General features: G+C 39.2%; 1 protein-coding gene across 2 annotated transcripts in view; it reads left to right on the plus strand.

Annotated features, from left to right (window-relative positions):
* The window catches only part of LOC114358083 (LIM domain only protein 3), a 46,524-nt gene that overhangs the window by 17,117 nt on the left and 13,761 nt on the right, over window positions 1-15,646 (plus strand). Inside the window, exon 2 of one of the 2 annotated variants that reach the window (XM_028311958.1) lies at window positions 14,795-14,884. In XM_028311958.1, the coding sequence (XP_028167759.1) occupies window positions 14,839-14,884 (46 nt within the window). In that variant the 5' untranslated portion in view covers window positions 14,795-14,838. Of the gene's footprint in view, window positions 1-14,753; window positions 14,885-15,646 lie in introns of those variants that run through there. The other variant, XM_028311957.1, reaches the window with a different exon arrangement.

Here is a 15,646-nt window from a genome sequence, read left to right on the forward strand (position 1 = left end):
ACATTATTATGGATTAATTAAAATAATAATATTTTTGGTTATAACTTTCTAAACGTAGGTTTCATAGATATTTGTAACGTTAAAAAAATATTACGTAAAAAGTTGTTACTATTATGTAATCTCTTGAAGTATTAATTTAATTAGATTCAATACAATAAAATCTAAATGATTACATAGAAAAAGCCTGATATATATCATTTATGAGCATTTATTCAAGTATATAGGTAAAACATGCTTGCTAGAAGCGAACATAGTATGGGGGCCGCGCGGCCCCCACGATACCAGTTACGTATGTCCAATTTACGATACCAGTTAAGGGTTAAATGTAAGTTAAAAGCTTTCATAAGTTAAGCTTAATTGCTATAAATTAATAGAGTTCTGTGCTTTGGACTGATAGTTCTGGATTACTGTAACTTGCAATAATTACGATAAATATAATTTAAGTAAAAGTAAAATTAATATAAAAGCTCTCCCCTAAACTATACATGGATCACGCCCGCGCCCACTGTCCGCTTTTGCTGACCACTGTGCAATGCACCTCACTCGCGTGATGTTCCTTAATTAAATTTTAGCTTAAGGGAAAATTTAATTTCCGGGCCACCACCAAGGGATCGTGTTACTCATATTTTTATTGGCACAGAACCGCTTTCTTGATGCAACTCTTGTATTACCTACTTCTTTATTTGCGTTTAAACGAAATGAAGATTTTTTCATAACTTGGCATTCATTGCGGAAATATTCTCATTTCAATGCAAAAGCGAGCGAATTTAGATTTCTAACGATTTATGCCAGAAGTCTAGGGTCGTAACATAAAAAAAGTATTATTTTGCTTACATTTGATACTGTACTCGTATAGGCTACCATAACATCACTCGTATTATCTTTTCTGCCAAGTGGTTATTATGGGCTTAAAAATAAAACTGTTAAAAAAGTTGGTAAAGTAAACTTTTGTGTCTCAAAGAAAAAAGAAAAAGTACAATATGAAAGGGGTTAAAATATTCAGCGGTGGTGTGAAAGAAGATGCGTATCTGCGGGAACTTATAGCGCGAGCGAGGCGCGAGGCGAGTAGCGTAGCGTGCGGCGGATAATGGCTCGCATTGTGAGCGGTGGCGTGCGGCGCAACCTTAAAAGCAATATCCGGCGCCGCGCGCGCCGCCCGGAAATGAACCGGAAACAGCGGTGTATTAAGCCGCAGGTACCAGCCCTTCAATTTATAAACGCTCGCGGGCGCACTCCAGCCTTTGCGCGACTATTTCGCTGCTCCGGCATCCGGCGCGGTTAATTTGTAACTTACGCTTATTACGTTCCGCTGAAGCCACTCTCATCGAGACGCCTGCTCGCCTACTTACCCCCACTTCGCTCCTCGTGCATTTAATAATACCTATCTTGATACCGAATGAAAACACGACAGAGATTTATTCAAAACATAGCCGGGAGGACAATATCTAAAATTACATTTTCTCGGCCTGAACTAACAGTGAAATGAAATAAAGTCCGCAAACAAAAGTTTGCAAATCCAATATGATTTGGCGCGTCGGTAAACATCGGCAGCATCCCGGTGATATCGCGAACGAATAACATTAAACTTTGTATGGATTGAATGTAGAAAACCAATTTCGGTGCTCGGCGAGTGCGAGCCGATGGGATGAGGGTGTCAGAACGCTTTGACAGCTCTCTGATTGAAAAATACGGAAGGCTGTTTATGGAGCAAGTGAGCCTGAGTCGCGCCGCCTGCATAGCGCGGAACTCGTTGAATGTCGCAGCTACTTTGCATCTTTTGCATTAATTTCAGTCGCGATATTCATCATTCTTTATGATTTTGCATTTTATTAACAGAACGCTGAACGTATCAACAACTTACAAGTGATTGTAAATGCATCCATTACGCGGCCTTCCCGAGCACCCACAGTAGGGGGAACTCCCCAGTGCACTTCTATCGCTCAACAATCGGATAGAATAAGTACGGCAACAGGAAACCGGTCATCTTCTGTCAAGCAGCTTCCTTCTTCTCACGGACCCTCCTCTCGTGACTGAGGTCGCTCGAATTCGCAGGACAATAGCGGCTGTGTACACAACTTCTTCATATTACTTCTAAACAATTTTCGTGTGCCTGTGAAAAGCCGAAGGCGGCACCTTTTATACTTTTTGCCAAATCTGACTCATTAGCGACATACAGCCCATTAGCACGTGAGTAAGAAAATGTTTCCCTAACTAGTGTTAATGGCTTTAAATTGCACAGCATACAAGTGTGTATTCACGAAGTGCTTTACAAATTGTTTGTCACACGCAACGAAAAATCTATATTCATTGTAAAAGTTCCTTTTTTCTAACCCTTTTGTAATATAAAATGCAAGAGGTAAAGGGATAATAAGTCAAAAAAGCTGGTATCAGCAAATTAATCGATAAGTTTTGTCGATGTAGGTCCTATGATGAATGGCCAGGGAATTATGCGCGTTATGAAATATCTCATAAACAGCGGCGAAACGGTCAGCTCGATATATCATGAATTTGGACATCAGCACCCGCTATTGGAATTCTGCGGATGACTTTTCTTCGGAATTTATAAGAGAACCAATCGGAGCAAGGATCCGGGATATGAGGCCAGAGGTGATTCATTTAAAACGACGAAATTAAACGTCTGCGAGATTACAGCTGGCGCGGTTGTGGATTACACGAGATAACTGATACGTTTATGAAACTAGAGAAACTTTATTTGAACTCGTGTTATAAGAAACTATGGGTAGGTAGTTAGTTGATGAAAAATTCTATATTGCGTTTATTTTATTTATTGTCATAAAATAAACGACGAATTTTTATGAGTAACTTTGCTTTGATTGTCTATTATTTATGGGCTTCACTAATTATTTCCGACACATTTTATAATTGAAGAAGTAGTTTTACGAGTATACAAAGGTGGTAGCAATCAAGCACAGTCATTGTGCTTAATAACTTACTCAAATCTCAACATTCTAAAATTTTATGATTCAATTTTGAATTGTAAGCGGAGAGGTACCTCGTTGTGGACGTACACTGTTAAGCAATAGCAGTTCATATAATAAAGTTGTTTATAATGAATTAAGGTATTGTTGGCAGCGGCGTGCGGGTAATGTGCATGCATTTAAATTACGCTCAAATGTGGCATATGCGGCTCCGCGGCAGGGCCGGATTAGCTGCAGGGAAAGCGGCTCGGCTACACTTATTCGCAGTTCACTCAATCTTTCGAACTCGTTACCAGCGTAGGTATGTACTACACACGACGACAAGCAAGCTGGCATCTTATCCAGTTGGAACAGGTGCGATTTAGGAATAAAAATGTAGAGTCTGATGTGCCGCTGCCTGTACGTCTACTCTGCGCGTGAGTGGTTTTATATTTTAACGCGCAGTTAAATTGCTGAGTTCAAAACGTGATGTCTTATTTATAGAAATACGTAATTATACTCAAATGTTAATGCCACTAAATGAAATGTTCGTAACATTTTAACAAATTTGAAGAATGGTATCTCGGCCATAAACACGAATGTTAAGTATTTTTAGCAACTCAACGTTCGTAATAAACGCGACTGTGAGACTAATTAAAGTGCTTTAACGTAAATTCCTCTGTAGATTCTGTAATTTAGCTCTCAATTCAGCGTACACAATTGTTGTGCACAAGCGCATTCAAAAAATTTAATTATCGCGTATCTCAGTCCGATCTCCGCCTCGCTGAGTATTGAAAACGTTAAAGCTGTCTCCGATTTCTTTCGAAAGCGCCTCACGAAACTCCATTGTGTTCAATTGAATCGCGTCTTAATTACAAAACGGGTGAATATTTAATTAAAAACTTTCCGCACGCGAGTAATTCCTTATTCCATGTATACGAGATTGAGTCAGCGTCGATTCCGCTTTTCTGCGAAGTCGTCGACATTCGACAAGGGCTTTTAATTGAATGCTGGCCCATTGTGCTCGTTAAAGCGATTCACTGTTAATCACCGAGTTTTTCGTTCGACGTAATGGAAGAAAGTAATTATCAATTAACTGGTCGATAATGGATTGCGGCCGCTTATCCGCCGGCTTATCTCCGCATGTAACGACTCACTCCGCCCGTTTTATCTTTTTAATAATGGATTTAAAATTGTCATCGATCATTTCCAGGCTTGTGTCAACAGCGTATATTAAGTTGTTCAATAATAGGCGAATCATATGAAATACATTGTTATCTAAACAATAGTCTATTCAAAGCTTTTTGTTAGAGCTTGTACGAGTACTTAATTGGATATTACCTACCACTAATATTTGATAGATTTTTTTATCACAAAGTATAGTTTTCTTGAAGTTCAAGCTGTCTAATGCTGTTTTAACTGTGAAATTAAGTCAGTTACCATAATAAGAACGTAGCCGCAACAAAAGAGCCATTAGATATTTGGGCATGTGTTGATCGCGGCGTGATTGCGCGGCCGCTGACGCGATATTGTGCGAGCATTAGCATTGTAAATGCAATCACAGGTGTCAACCCGCCACTCGCTCGTCGAATTTATGCGCCTTCCGCTCCAACCACTATGAATATAACAATTTATTGTCTATAAATAACGATTAGCATCCCACTCCTCGTGTCTAATGAAGCTATTAAATTACGTAAGGACCAGAGGATACGCATCGGAAATAATCCGCTGGTACCTATTTATAAACGATTTGAGCGTGAGAACAAACGACGTCTTTTTCTAACCTTTTTATTGTAAGTAAAAGCGTTCTGAATTTCCTAACTAGTTAACGTGAGATAGTCATTCAAAACATCGCCCAAACTTGCATCACAAACGAATGTATATCCGTTAATATCTATATGGGCAATCTACATATAAATTGCCGTTTTAATCCCACGACACTAAATCGACTTAATGAGAGGAATGTTCAGTGACAAGTTTATAAAGTTTCACATCAATCAGAGTTATCGATGTCGGGACCGGATTTCATATTGTGTGTTGCGCTTGACAAAAACAACCATTAAGCGGATTAAACATGTACGGAACCAATTAAGGTCTTAAATGCCGACAATGTAACTTGTGGGGCGGGCTTGAGCGGTCCGTGGCAGACAGGCCGAGGCTATTAAATCTCATTAAAATACCTAGCCGACGACTATCATGAACATTTATTTACAGCTTCGGAGCTAAGTTATTGCGAGGCGAGTCCGCGAACAACGCAGTAATCAGCAGTGCGTCTTATTTGTAGTGTTGTAGGGACTCTAATTTTCGGGATGGTAGAGTTTTCTTTGTACTCTTTGGTAAAGGTAGAGTACAGAGACAAGTTATGGAGTGTAAAGATTCCTCATCTGGATTGTAGTGTAGGAATTACGCAAAGACTTTAGTGTTTATCATCGTTGTTATTATATTTTTAGAAGCTATGGTAAAGCTACTAAGTAGTCTTAAATTAGAGACTTTACCTCTGTTTATTATACGAAGTATTTAACTTATCGTTCTATTAATATCAATGTAAAAAGTTTGAAATTAACCCTTATGGTACCTGGTACTCTTATAATTAGTAAGTATCTACTTAGTACTCGAGTACGCTAGAGCTCGCGGGTACATTACTAGCTGATCATTAATTAAGCAACATTATCGCGGGATCTACGTGAGACAAGTATGACAATTACGGCCAGCATGCTTCAAATGGTGTCTGTCGCCAATTCTTGTGAAAGCTTACAAGAACCCAATTAACGTTTGTTGTTTTAAAATTCGTTGGAATTCCGTTTTCTATGTATTTTTCACACTTTTTTATCTGATCAGATATGAAAGATTAAGCATTAGATTGATAAATAGGAAATAGCTGTAATAATATTCATGCAATAAAAGAAAGGAAATTGCATAACTTAAGTTGTTCTTAAGACACAAAAGAGGCGCCTAATAAATAACGACTATTCACCATTAAAGTGTATTTTAAAAATTGATTTGCTAATATACCATCATCAATATTTGAAAAGAAAACAGAAGCTTGTATTGTCCGCAAAAAATATGAAAGTCAGATCTAACAGCTTTTCTTTGGCATTGAATGTAGAGGCGTATTGATATAACAATACAGACAATGTGTTGTGAGTAGGAATATGGGAGTGCTTTTACATACATTGATTTATTCGTGATTCATTATGGCGGCCATTAGTGGGTATGTTATGTGATTAATTACGTTGCAGAGATCGTGTTCACCCACTTCACCTAGTTGTAATTACGGCTGACTGAGTAATGCTGACATTTTGTTAGATCTATTGGTTGAAACGCGTAACAATATATTACGCGGACCGTAGGGGGTCAGGATAAACTATTAGGCCTGTACGGGCTAGTTCAGCAATTAAATAGCGATTTAAATCTACAACTGCTTTTTTGTACATTTTTTGCTTTTTATTACACAGCAATATGAATGAGCAAGTGTTAATTTAGCATGAGATCATATGGTACGGCTACATAAGCAAAACACTCAATAATATTACGTAAACGAGAAAAATGGCTTTACATCAAGAAGGCGCAGGTGGCAGACTCTGCTGCAATAATTAGTCTCCAAACACTCCACGTTCTCCAAATATAGCAATGTAATTATCATAAATTAACTCCGTTAACGTATTGTGGAAAATTTGATGGCATTAGCGATGGAAATACGAATCGTATCTCCTTACTTTATAATGCAGATATTTAAATAACGCGATATGGGAGGAGCGGATTGTAAAGCAATCTTTGGTTGCAGGTAATTCGTGGCGAGCCATACACTATTATGTCCAATCAATTATGAACGCGGCTTTACACGGCGGCGGGTTTTGTGCAGTAAATTGCGCTTATTGTCTGGTTAATTTGTGCGCAATTTGCAGCTTACTTGAGGCGTAAAATGTCGCGCGGGTGAAGTAGGTGGCACGACGCACATTTCGCATTCGAAAGATTTAAAACCTTGGTATAATGTATTCCAAATTTATTTATGAAATTACTCAATGTAATTACCGGGGGGTTATTTGCGGCGATCACGGCCTGCGGACAGGTTTGCGCGGCGCGGGCGGCAGTGGGCGACCCTACGACCCCACTTTCTGCACATTTTACCACTCGTGACTGCAATTACGTCCTTGCATATATCAATGCCAATTTCCTATTACAATTATAAGCGCACTTAATACCCAGCAGCTTAGTTACACGCGTACAATGAATGGCTATTTAATGTTATGAACGAGCAATATAAATAAAACAACTAATGCGTGATCTACATTACAATGTTTTACAAAAAACTGAATCATGAACCTTATCGCTTTTTTATAAGATGGATTTTCCACTAATATATTCTTGATTGCCTTTAAAATACACATTGCATTGCAAAATAATGTAAATTTGTTAAGCTAACCGTGTATTATGTAAATAGTTGAGCAATAAAAACAAAATCAAGCAACTTTTTAAAACGTTTATGTACGCCGCGCGACATTTTAATATGATTACCGATGAATCAAACGGTTCGTATACGCAAAGGTTGCTCAACGTAAGTCTTTGTTATCGGGTTCATGAATAACGAATTAGAGTAGGTACAAGTCAGATTACATTTGGGGACATTGAATAATACGCAAATAATCGTAGATACGATCAAACCGGGCACGCAAGTCGCGAAGCAATAAAGGTAATGTAGGCAAGGTATTTGCCAATATCCTCGTGGAGTGGCCCTCCCAAATATCTTGAGATTGTATTCCCCCTACATAAAAATTGTTCCGGAATAGAGATACTACCCGGATAAATATTCAATTTCACTACGGACGAAAAAGATTTGATACCTTTGGTACCTACCAGGTTTATTGGATGATAACCTTTAGAATGGTGTGGATAATCATATTCATAGTTTTTCGACAAAATATAGATGAGTTTTTAGATTAACTTTGTTTTTGTACAGGATATGAGGGATCGGGATTTGATCAAATTCGGGATCGGGATTTGATCGATTTAGCAAATTGCATTGTTTATTTTATGTATTTATAGAATGGTATATTAGTTTACTCGTCAAAATGTGCGCACTATTTTGTGAAAGGTCTAAAAGAATAAGCTTTTGTATATGTACATTAAGTACAAACTTAGATAAAATTAATATTAAAATTAGATTAATCGCAAGAGTGTGGCATATCCACTAGTTGCGACCCTCTCGAGAGGTAAGGAGAGAACGACATGTAGATGAAAAGGGCAGCTGAATCTAATACAATCGGGGAAAGCGATACTCGCTTCTTTGTTAGGGTTGTCACTGATCACATTTTGACTACGGGATAAATCAGATCACAAAGGGTGAAGTGTATTATGTTGTGATCTCTTTTGTTTCATAAGAAGGCTCTAGGTAAATGTCCTTCTGCCGGACGTGTGTTATTCACTCAAGATAAAACCTAAATAGGATATTATTCATCCCACACTGTCTTTCTTTCGCGATCCATTGTACTTGGATTGATAACAAAAGAACTGTCTATCCTTTGTTTTCTTTTGTTACATATAACTCACCAATGATACGGTACCTACATTAATAAATCATGATCATAAAATACAAATAGTACAAGCTACAATTATAGCTAAAGTAATAAAACGTGATACATTTTACAATTGCGCAATAATGACGTTTTAACAAAGCACTTTTCACTGGAAACTCGATTGCAAACGCGGCACTTCAGGTGAAATAACAAACAATTCAATATTTATGCCCCATTTCGTATCACGCTGATAACTGCTGGAAAGTAGTTAAAGAGGAATGTAAAGTTTTATTGCGTTCCGTGATACGCGCGCACAAAGTATCGCATTGTTAGCGGAGGCAGCCCTGGCGGGGGTGGCGGGCGCTGGTATTGAATGAGATTGCTTCTTACTTCGGCAAATGGATCACGTAGTGGATGAGATGTCACAGTGTTTTAAGATCCCAATTCGACCGATCCCCACGTCTTAGACGACGTTAGACAGTTATTATCGTATACTAGATTGCTTAATAGCAATTTTTATTATTCTGTCAAAATGTTATTACCCTACTTACGAAAATTGGGGCTTATTTTCGTCGTTTGTTTTTAACGTAATGGCTTACAAATGAGAAACGTATTTTTGAGCTGTATATTATTTTAAAAAACAAATTTAATCACAGTTATTAAACTTTAGGTAGTGAAGTATGCCATCATAATTTAAGTGCTTATTATATTCTTGATAGACGTTTCTAATTGATGTGGATAATTAAAAATTAACGATAGGGCAATTATAAATCAAAATGAATGATAATAACGACGAAAAATAATTACAGAATTTCAATAAACACAAATTAAAGTATGCATTACATGTAAGTGGATACATTCATAGTCAGTAATTGGGAAATTCCCGAGCCGGGCCGCGCGCCGGAGCCGCGTCGTCGGTGGGTGGCGCTGAAAAACAATTTCACGCCAAATCTTAGCTTGTGTTTTCCTATTTCCTTTTTATTTATCTTTTAGTCTTTTCTTTTCTCGAGAATCAATTTCACGGATGAGTGTCGCGATGATCTCAGTTCAAAAAGCGTGAGGGTTCGAGCGTTAAGCGGTGCACGTGTGCAGTTGGGACGGGCCCGTCCGGCGTCCGGGCCGTCCGAGCGCCCAGGCCGCTCCTCATTACCCGGGTGACGCAAGAACGCGTCCCGATAATAAGCTTTCTGCTCGGTGCTCCTTGTGATTGGATGGGCGATGCGTGTGTTATCTGCGTATGCGGCTCGCGATATATCTGACCCAATTTTCTTTTGCATGGCTCCGTAAACGAGTTCGCCATGTCAATTTGGAACCCATTCGTTTATTTTTAGGCACCAAAACATCGATTTTAAATGCAATCACGAAGCGAAACAATCTAATGTACTTACTGCATCGCGGGGTTAAGTAGTGAATAACAGTGATTGTTTTGGCGCTCACCCAGATGGCAATGCACGTTTTGCTGACATGCAATAGAGGACTGGGCCGTTCCCATGTAGATACATTGCACTGTTTATTTCTGCGTAGTTTTATATTGGATTGTGTATCTGGTTAAAAAAGCGCGGAGATCAAAATGTTGTGTTGACGTGGGACGGTTTTTAAACACAGCGTCCGGCGATCGGATGCGGCCGCACGGTTCAAAATTGTCGAGCCCAGGAGCCAGCTCCCTCGGAATTGTCAATTTTACGGGCGGTTTATTTCCGGACACCGAACTTCCTTGGTCAGGGCCGCCCGCCACCCACAACCCCTTCGGTGACCGCTGCTCGTCCGCACAAATATTCCCTCCTCGAAACAAACACCAGCCGACAAAAGTCATTCTTCAAAACATTACGATTGCGGATTTACTGGATAGTGCTACGGAGCAAGGAACCGTAGCATTTGTTCCATTAATGATGCCATGAAACACTTTCAAGGTGATGGCACATAAAATTTACATTGTATGTAAGTGTCTTAAGCGAAAGCTTCCCACTTAAAAGCTCTACAAATGCACTGAAAGCTCTTTCGCGCACTAATCCCAAACCTTTTAGCTGCAATCAAAAGCCCCGAGTGCTCGGCGCTGCGGGCCGACGTGATGCTTGTGGAAGCGCCTAGGAATTTAATTTACATTTTTAATTAAGTTAAATTTTGTTCGGAAAGCTTTCACGGAATAGGAGTTTTCTTGATTAGAGTTCAGCTCTGCCTGAAGTTTTAGATTGATTAGTGGAGCTTTAATTGCTCTCTGCCGGTGAATAATGAATTCGATCAGTGTGGAGTCAGAAGGGAGTCACTAACAGATTACATTAATGGATCAAATTGTTGCGCTTTACTAAATTGGTTTTACAGTCATCATTCACATCATAAATCTTGTCAAAAGCAGAAATGTAGAAATTCACTGAAATATTTTCTACGCGGGGCATGTCCACAAGTTTCTACCTTACTTAGTCCATCAGAAGCTCGTAATTCATTATTGGGGTGAATTTTAACGTAATACCGCTTAATTGATCGCTGCGATAACACAGACATAATGGAGATAGGTACTGATAGTCGCCACTCGACACTACCCGCCCCACCTCAATAATGCCCAAATGGCTTTCCGCCGCATACCCCAAATTACTGGAAATGACTTTAATGGATTTCTCTTCTCGCGAGTTAGTTTTAATGCGTTCGGATTGGTAAACTCTGTACTATGTACGCGTATTTGTGGACATGGTAACCTGATTATTAGAAATTTAATTACGCGAGGTTAGCGCAGGTTCGATGCGTCCATTTGTCTACTGCCTGCGGCGGGCTTAATGACTGAACAACATTAATTCTGGTGCAAACTTTCTCATGTTATAAAGCATCGTAATAGGTGCCTGTAAATCGAAAAGGGCACAAAGGAGCGTGTTATGGTTGACGTAAAGCCGAATAAATAAGAGACTTCCGTGAAGCACTCTCGGCGAGAAAGTCGAGAGCCAGTGACGTACGATTTGACATAGAATATTTTATCCGATCCTGAGACGCTGCCATCCATTCCACTTATCCCGGGCACTCTGTTGAATTTTTGACACGTCCAAGAAAAGAAGGAGCTGTCCTTTTCTGTGGCTGGTTTAGTGGTAGTAGAGCCCTTTAAATTGTTGTTACACGAGGGGAGCTGACACAAGACGACATAGGTACCTTCACATTTGAAAAATAGTCTCGGGGGATTCCAGTCTGAAGTGATTTTTCGTGTGAGATATTTTATAACACACCTAATAATTTTATTGTAAACAAACTTATTATTGAATTGATCCAATTGTTGGTAATCTAAACACCATTATTTAAATAACTATTCTATAGGTACTTTTTACACTTAAGCTGGTCAAATGTAAAAAGCATGATCTCAATCTTTCCCAGGACAGTGTAATAGATACACATCCGAGAGAGATGTAATCTGAGACGGATTAAACTTACCAGACGATACCTAGTGACTTTTGTTTTTGCGCAATGTTTTTTATTGCGCGATTGAACCCTTTTTCGTCATAATTTGACTGATAATGTAAAATTTTTATTTAGATAAGAGATCGGCGGATGGCCGCGGGCCGCGGGCCGCAGCTGGGCGCCCGCCCCCTATCGGACCGAATCCCGCGCAATCCATATTAGATTTGCCCGCTCTCTCATATCCATTCTGAGATGTTCATATTTTATTGGGGCCAATAAAACGGATTCATGAATATGAGAAATGCATAACGAATACCGTATTTATGGATGGAGGCGCGCTCGCTCCGCCGCGGATGTGTCGCGGGTAATTTGATAGCTGCCTTTGTAACAGGTGCTGATGGGAATTTCGATGCGGTTATAAAAATTTTTTCATTCCGCTTGAATTTGATGGCATATTTCGCTTTTATTTTATATGTATTTTTATTTCCACCGAATAACATCCCAGCTAAATGTTTTATGAATCGATGTCACCTTCCATATTTTAATGTATCAGTCAGGCTATAATGCTTTTGCCTTTATAGTCCATTGTATTAAATTGGCTTCAGGCGGAAAACTTCAACAATCATTTAAAAGTTATTTATCACCTGTTCATTTCTATTCTTTGTCATTATAATTCAACGAATGATTAAATGAACATTTATCTAAATGGTCATTAGAAAACGTGACATGCCACCAACATAACCCATTTACATGTCTCGTTAACCTTTTAATATCATTTGCATATCCTATTGCTGTTTTTATATTTAGCCAAAGTAGATAGTTATGTCTTTCCCATGGCCTCAATTTCGAGCGGGTGTACTGCAGAGCGGATCATTAGTGGCTCGTGTAATATATAGGATGTTCCAGAAAATAGAGCTCAATATTACGCCATCAGACACCAGCAACCAAGAAACTCTACTCGTACTTTGTGACCTATATCAAAAGTATCAGTAGAGATAAGTTAATTGGTATGAATACCAGAATTGATTTACTAATGAAGTATACAGTAGCAAAAGTCGTTGAAGATCTTAACTTCGTTTCCTTGCACAGCCTGTATGTAAACCAGGAGATACAGAAGCTGCGCTGGCGCCGCTGGCCGGACGATAAATCGCGCCAAATAACCCAGAGATGGATTGTTATACGCGACTAGGCCCGGATAATAAATAGACCGCTTCCGACCTTTGATAGTTCGTTTACTTTATTTATGAGTTTACACTCCTTCGGTGGTCGTTTCGCGCTAACGAAGTGCATTCGAGTTACATTAAATTATGTTGAACTCTAAACTTTGTTGTGCGGTGTTGATTTGTTTGTTTGCGCTCTTTCGGTGCTTACACTTTTATGAGTTTTGCAGTGAATGATAGATACCCGAGATTTTAGGGTTGTCACTTATAAATCACACAGTTTACGTTTAGATGTTTGTCCATTTCAGTAGATGCATTGGATATTATTGCAATCTGCATTATTTTGTAAAGTCAGTATTTCAAGTAGGAGATTTTTTTTTATGAAGAGCAGTAAAAATTTTTTTCACAAACAAATAATATTCTGCAAACTAGCACAAGATACAACTCAGTTTGTGTTAGACATGCCGTTTTTGGCCTTTACAATACACGAATAAGAAAAAATCAAATAACCTCATTATACAGCAGACATTGAAACACTCGAAAACAGTATACAAATGGTTCCATTACGTCGTTAACACAGGGGTGTGAATGTCTTGACTCGTCGCTAATAGGCGCAGAGTGTCAGGCTGCACGAGCGATCGAGCCATGTAAGGACCTGCCTATTAGAGATTCTGTGGCTCACTGCGTGTTCCAATTTATTTTAATAGTTGTCGCGAGCACGGCTATATTTCGAAGACTTTATTTCATGGACACCTAAATAAAACACGCTGACTAGATTGGCGGAGTATCGTCAAAATACGACACGTCCGGGTAGGTACATGTCTAGCATGTTGCGTTTCTGTGTAGACTTCAAAGTCTAAGGCTGAGTTGCACCACATAACTTTGACCGTAACTATAACGTTAACGGGTGTTTTTTGTATGAAGTTCGACAGGTTTTCGACGTTTGTCAAAGTTAATGTAAGATGGTGCAACCCAGCCTAAGTTAAGGAAATTGGTATATTGTTGCTTGGGATTTTGGAACTATTTTCTATATTACCTACTTTTTACATTTTGAAGTTTGAATGATGTGAAGCATAAAAAGGAAAAAGCTTATTGGACTTGGATTTGGACACTTTTTCAATTTATTATTATGTTCTTACTCAAACAAAACAAAAGATCCACAAAAAAGCCGATGCAAAACAATGGAAATAAAGTGTAGGTAGACATTTTAATTGACGTCAATTTAAAACACATGCGAAACCTACTCCTAAAGAGTTATTAATACCTACCTCCCTCAAGTTTCAATTTACAGCTTTGCATGGACGTCTCAACCTTCAAGGGATGCCGTCTGATAGCGAGTTTGTTATCCTTTTGCTTTCTGAAAGTAGACTTTGATATTGTGTAGTAGGGTTGAATGTTGGAGGGTCTTGTGTGGAAGTGATGTAGAGGTTGGGAAAAGAGCTTTATTGTATTTGTAGGAAGGGTTGTTTGAGCTTGTATCGGCGGCGGGGCCCGCCGTTTGACGGCAGTTTGTCGGAGTAATAAGGTCTCGCGCGGAGTGGACGTAAGGAGAGGATATCGTTTATTCTAATGAGGTTTCGCTACGAAACGCGTACGGCGCTGCTCATGTCCGCTCTCCCTCTATTGCTTCCAGCTAGGATTCTTTAACAATGGAAATTGCTAAAAATGCAAAACTAGTACAGGGCAGCGTTTTATGTTTGTTTAGGAAGTGCACTAAATATTATGAGCGTCGTTATAAAAACCTTGTTAGGATTGTTCTTTTAAATTATTTTTTTATTATTTAGTAGGTTTGAGGTAACACCATTAATGTTTTTATTGATTGTTCCAGATAATACAGCTGTGTGATGCGCGAGCGCGAGTGACGACACCACCATGATCCGAGATCCACCGGCCATGCATAAGCCCGACAACGCCAGCAGTAAGTAACCGCTTAATCTCTTTATCAGCGCACTCTCGCTGAAGGGTATTGTTTCGTTACGTCACATCATGCCACAGTGAGCATGCCACCAGACCGTTGATACGAGATAATGTCAGTAACTGGTCAGTAAAGGAATTACCAGATAAGTTTGAAGCATCTGTTTCCAATTCTGACTCCTTGTAATGTTAGGATAATAATATTTTAATGCGCTTTTATATTTAGGGGTAATTTGATAGCGCGGCAGCGGCGTTTTTATAATGTGAAGGTATAGGCATTAGGCATCCTCTGCCGTCGTGCTGCTGTGGCGCTTCTGACGCCCTATGTGAAAGCAGCCATAAAGCTCTTTCGCAGGATTTTTAGGAACGATAGGAGCTTTGGGATCATTTTGATGTAACTTAGCTGCGTATATTTCTACACAGTGGGACAATTTGCAGAATCATAACGACTACATAACCTTCTCATTTTAACAATTGACAAATTGTGTCACAAGGTCTTATATCTGACAGTTTAGCGAGTTCAATAAGCGACAACATGTTTACAGAAACTGTACATTTTACGCAAGTCGGTGGAACAATGCAATTACATAAAAAAGAGAATATGTAAGCAAGGCAACGTTTTCGTTTTGCTGACGTCAATTTTTCATAATATTAGGACAAACAGGTCGCGAATAAAACGCGGCAAGGGTTGTGCCATAAACCGCCCGGCAGCGTCCGTCGCGATATTAAAAAGGGGACGAACGATATTGCAATATCACATTTATGC

Source organism: Ostrinia furnacalis, unplaced genomic scaffold (assembly GCF_004193835.3).
Source record: "Ostrinia furnacalis isolate ACB-3 unplaced genomic scaffold, ASM419383v2 OfSCF3663, whole genome shotgun sequence".
NCBI classification, from domain to species: domain Eukaryota; kingdom Metazoa; phylum Arthropoda; class Insecta; order Lepidoptera; family Crambidae; genus Ostrinia; species Ostrinia furnacalis.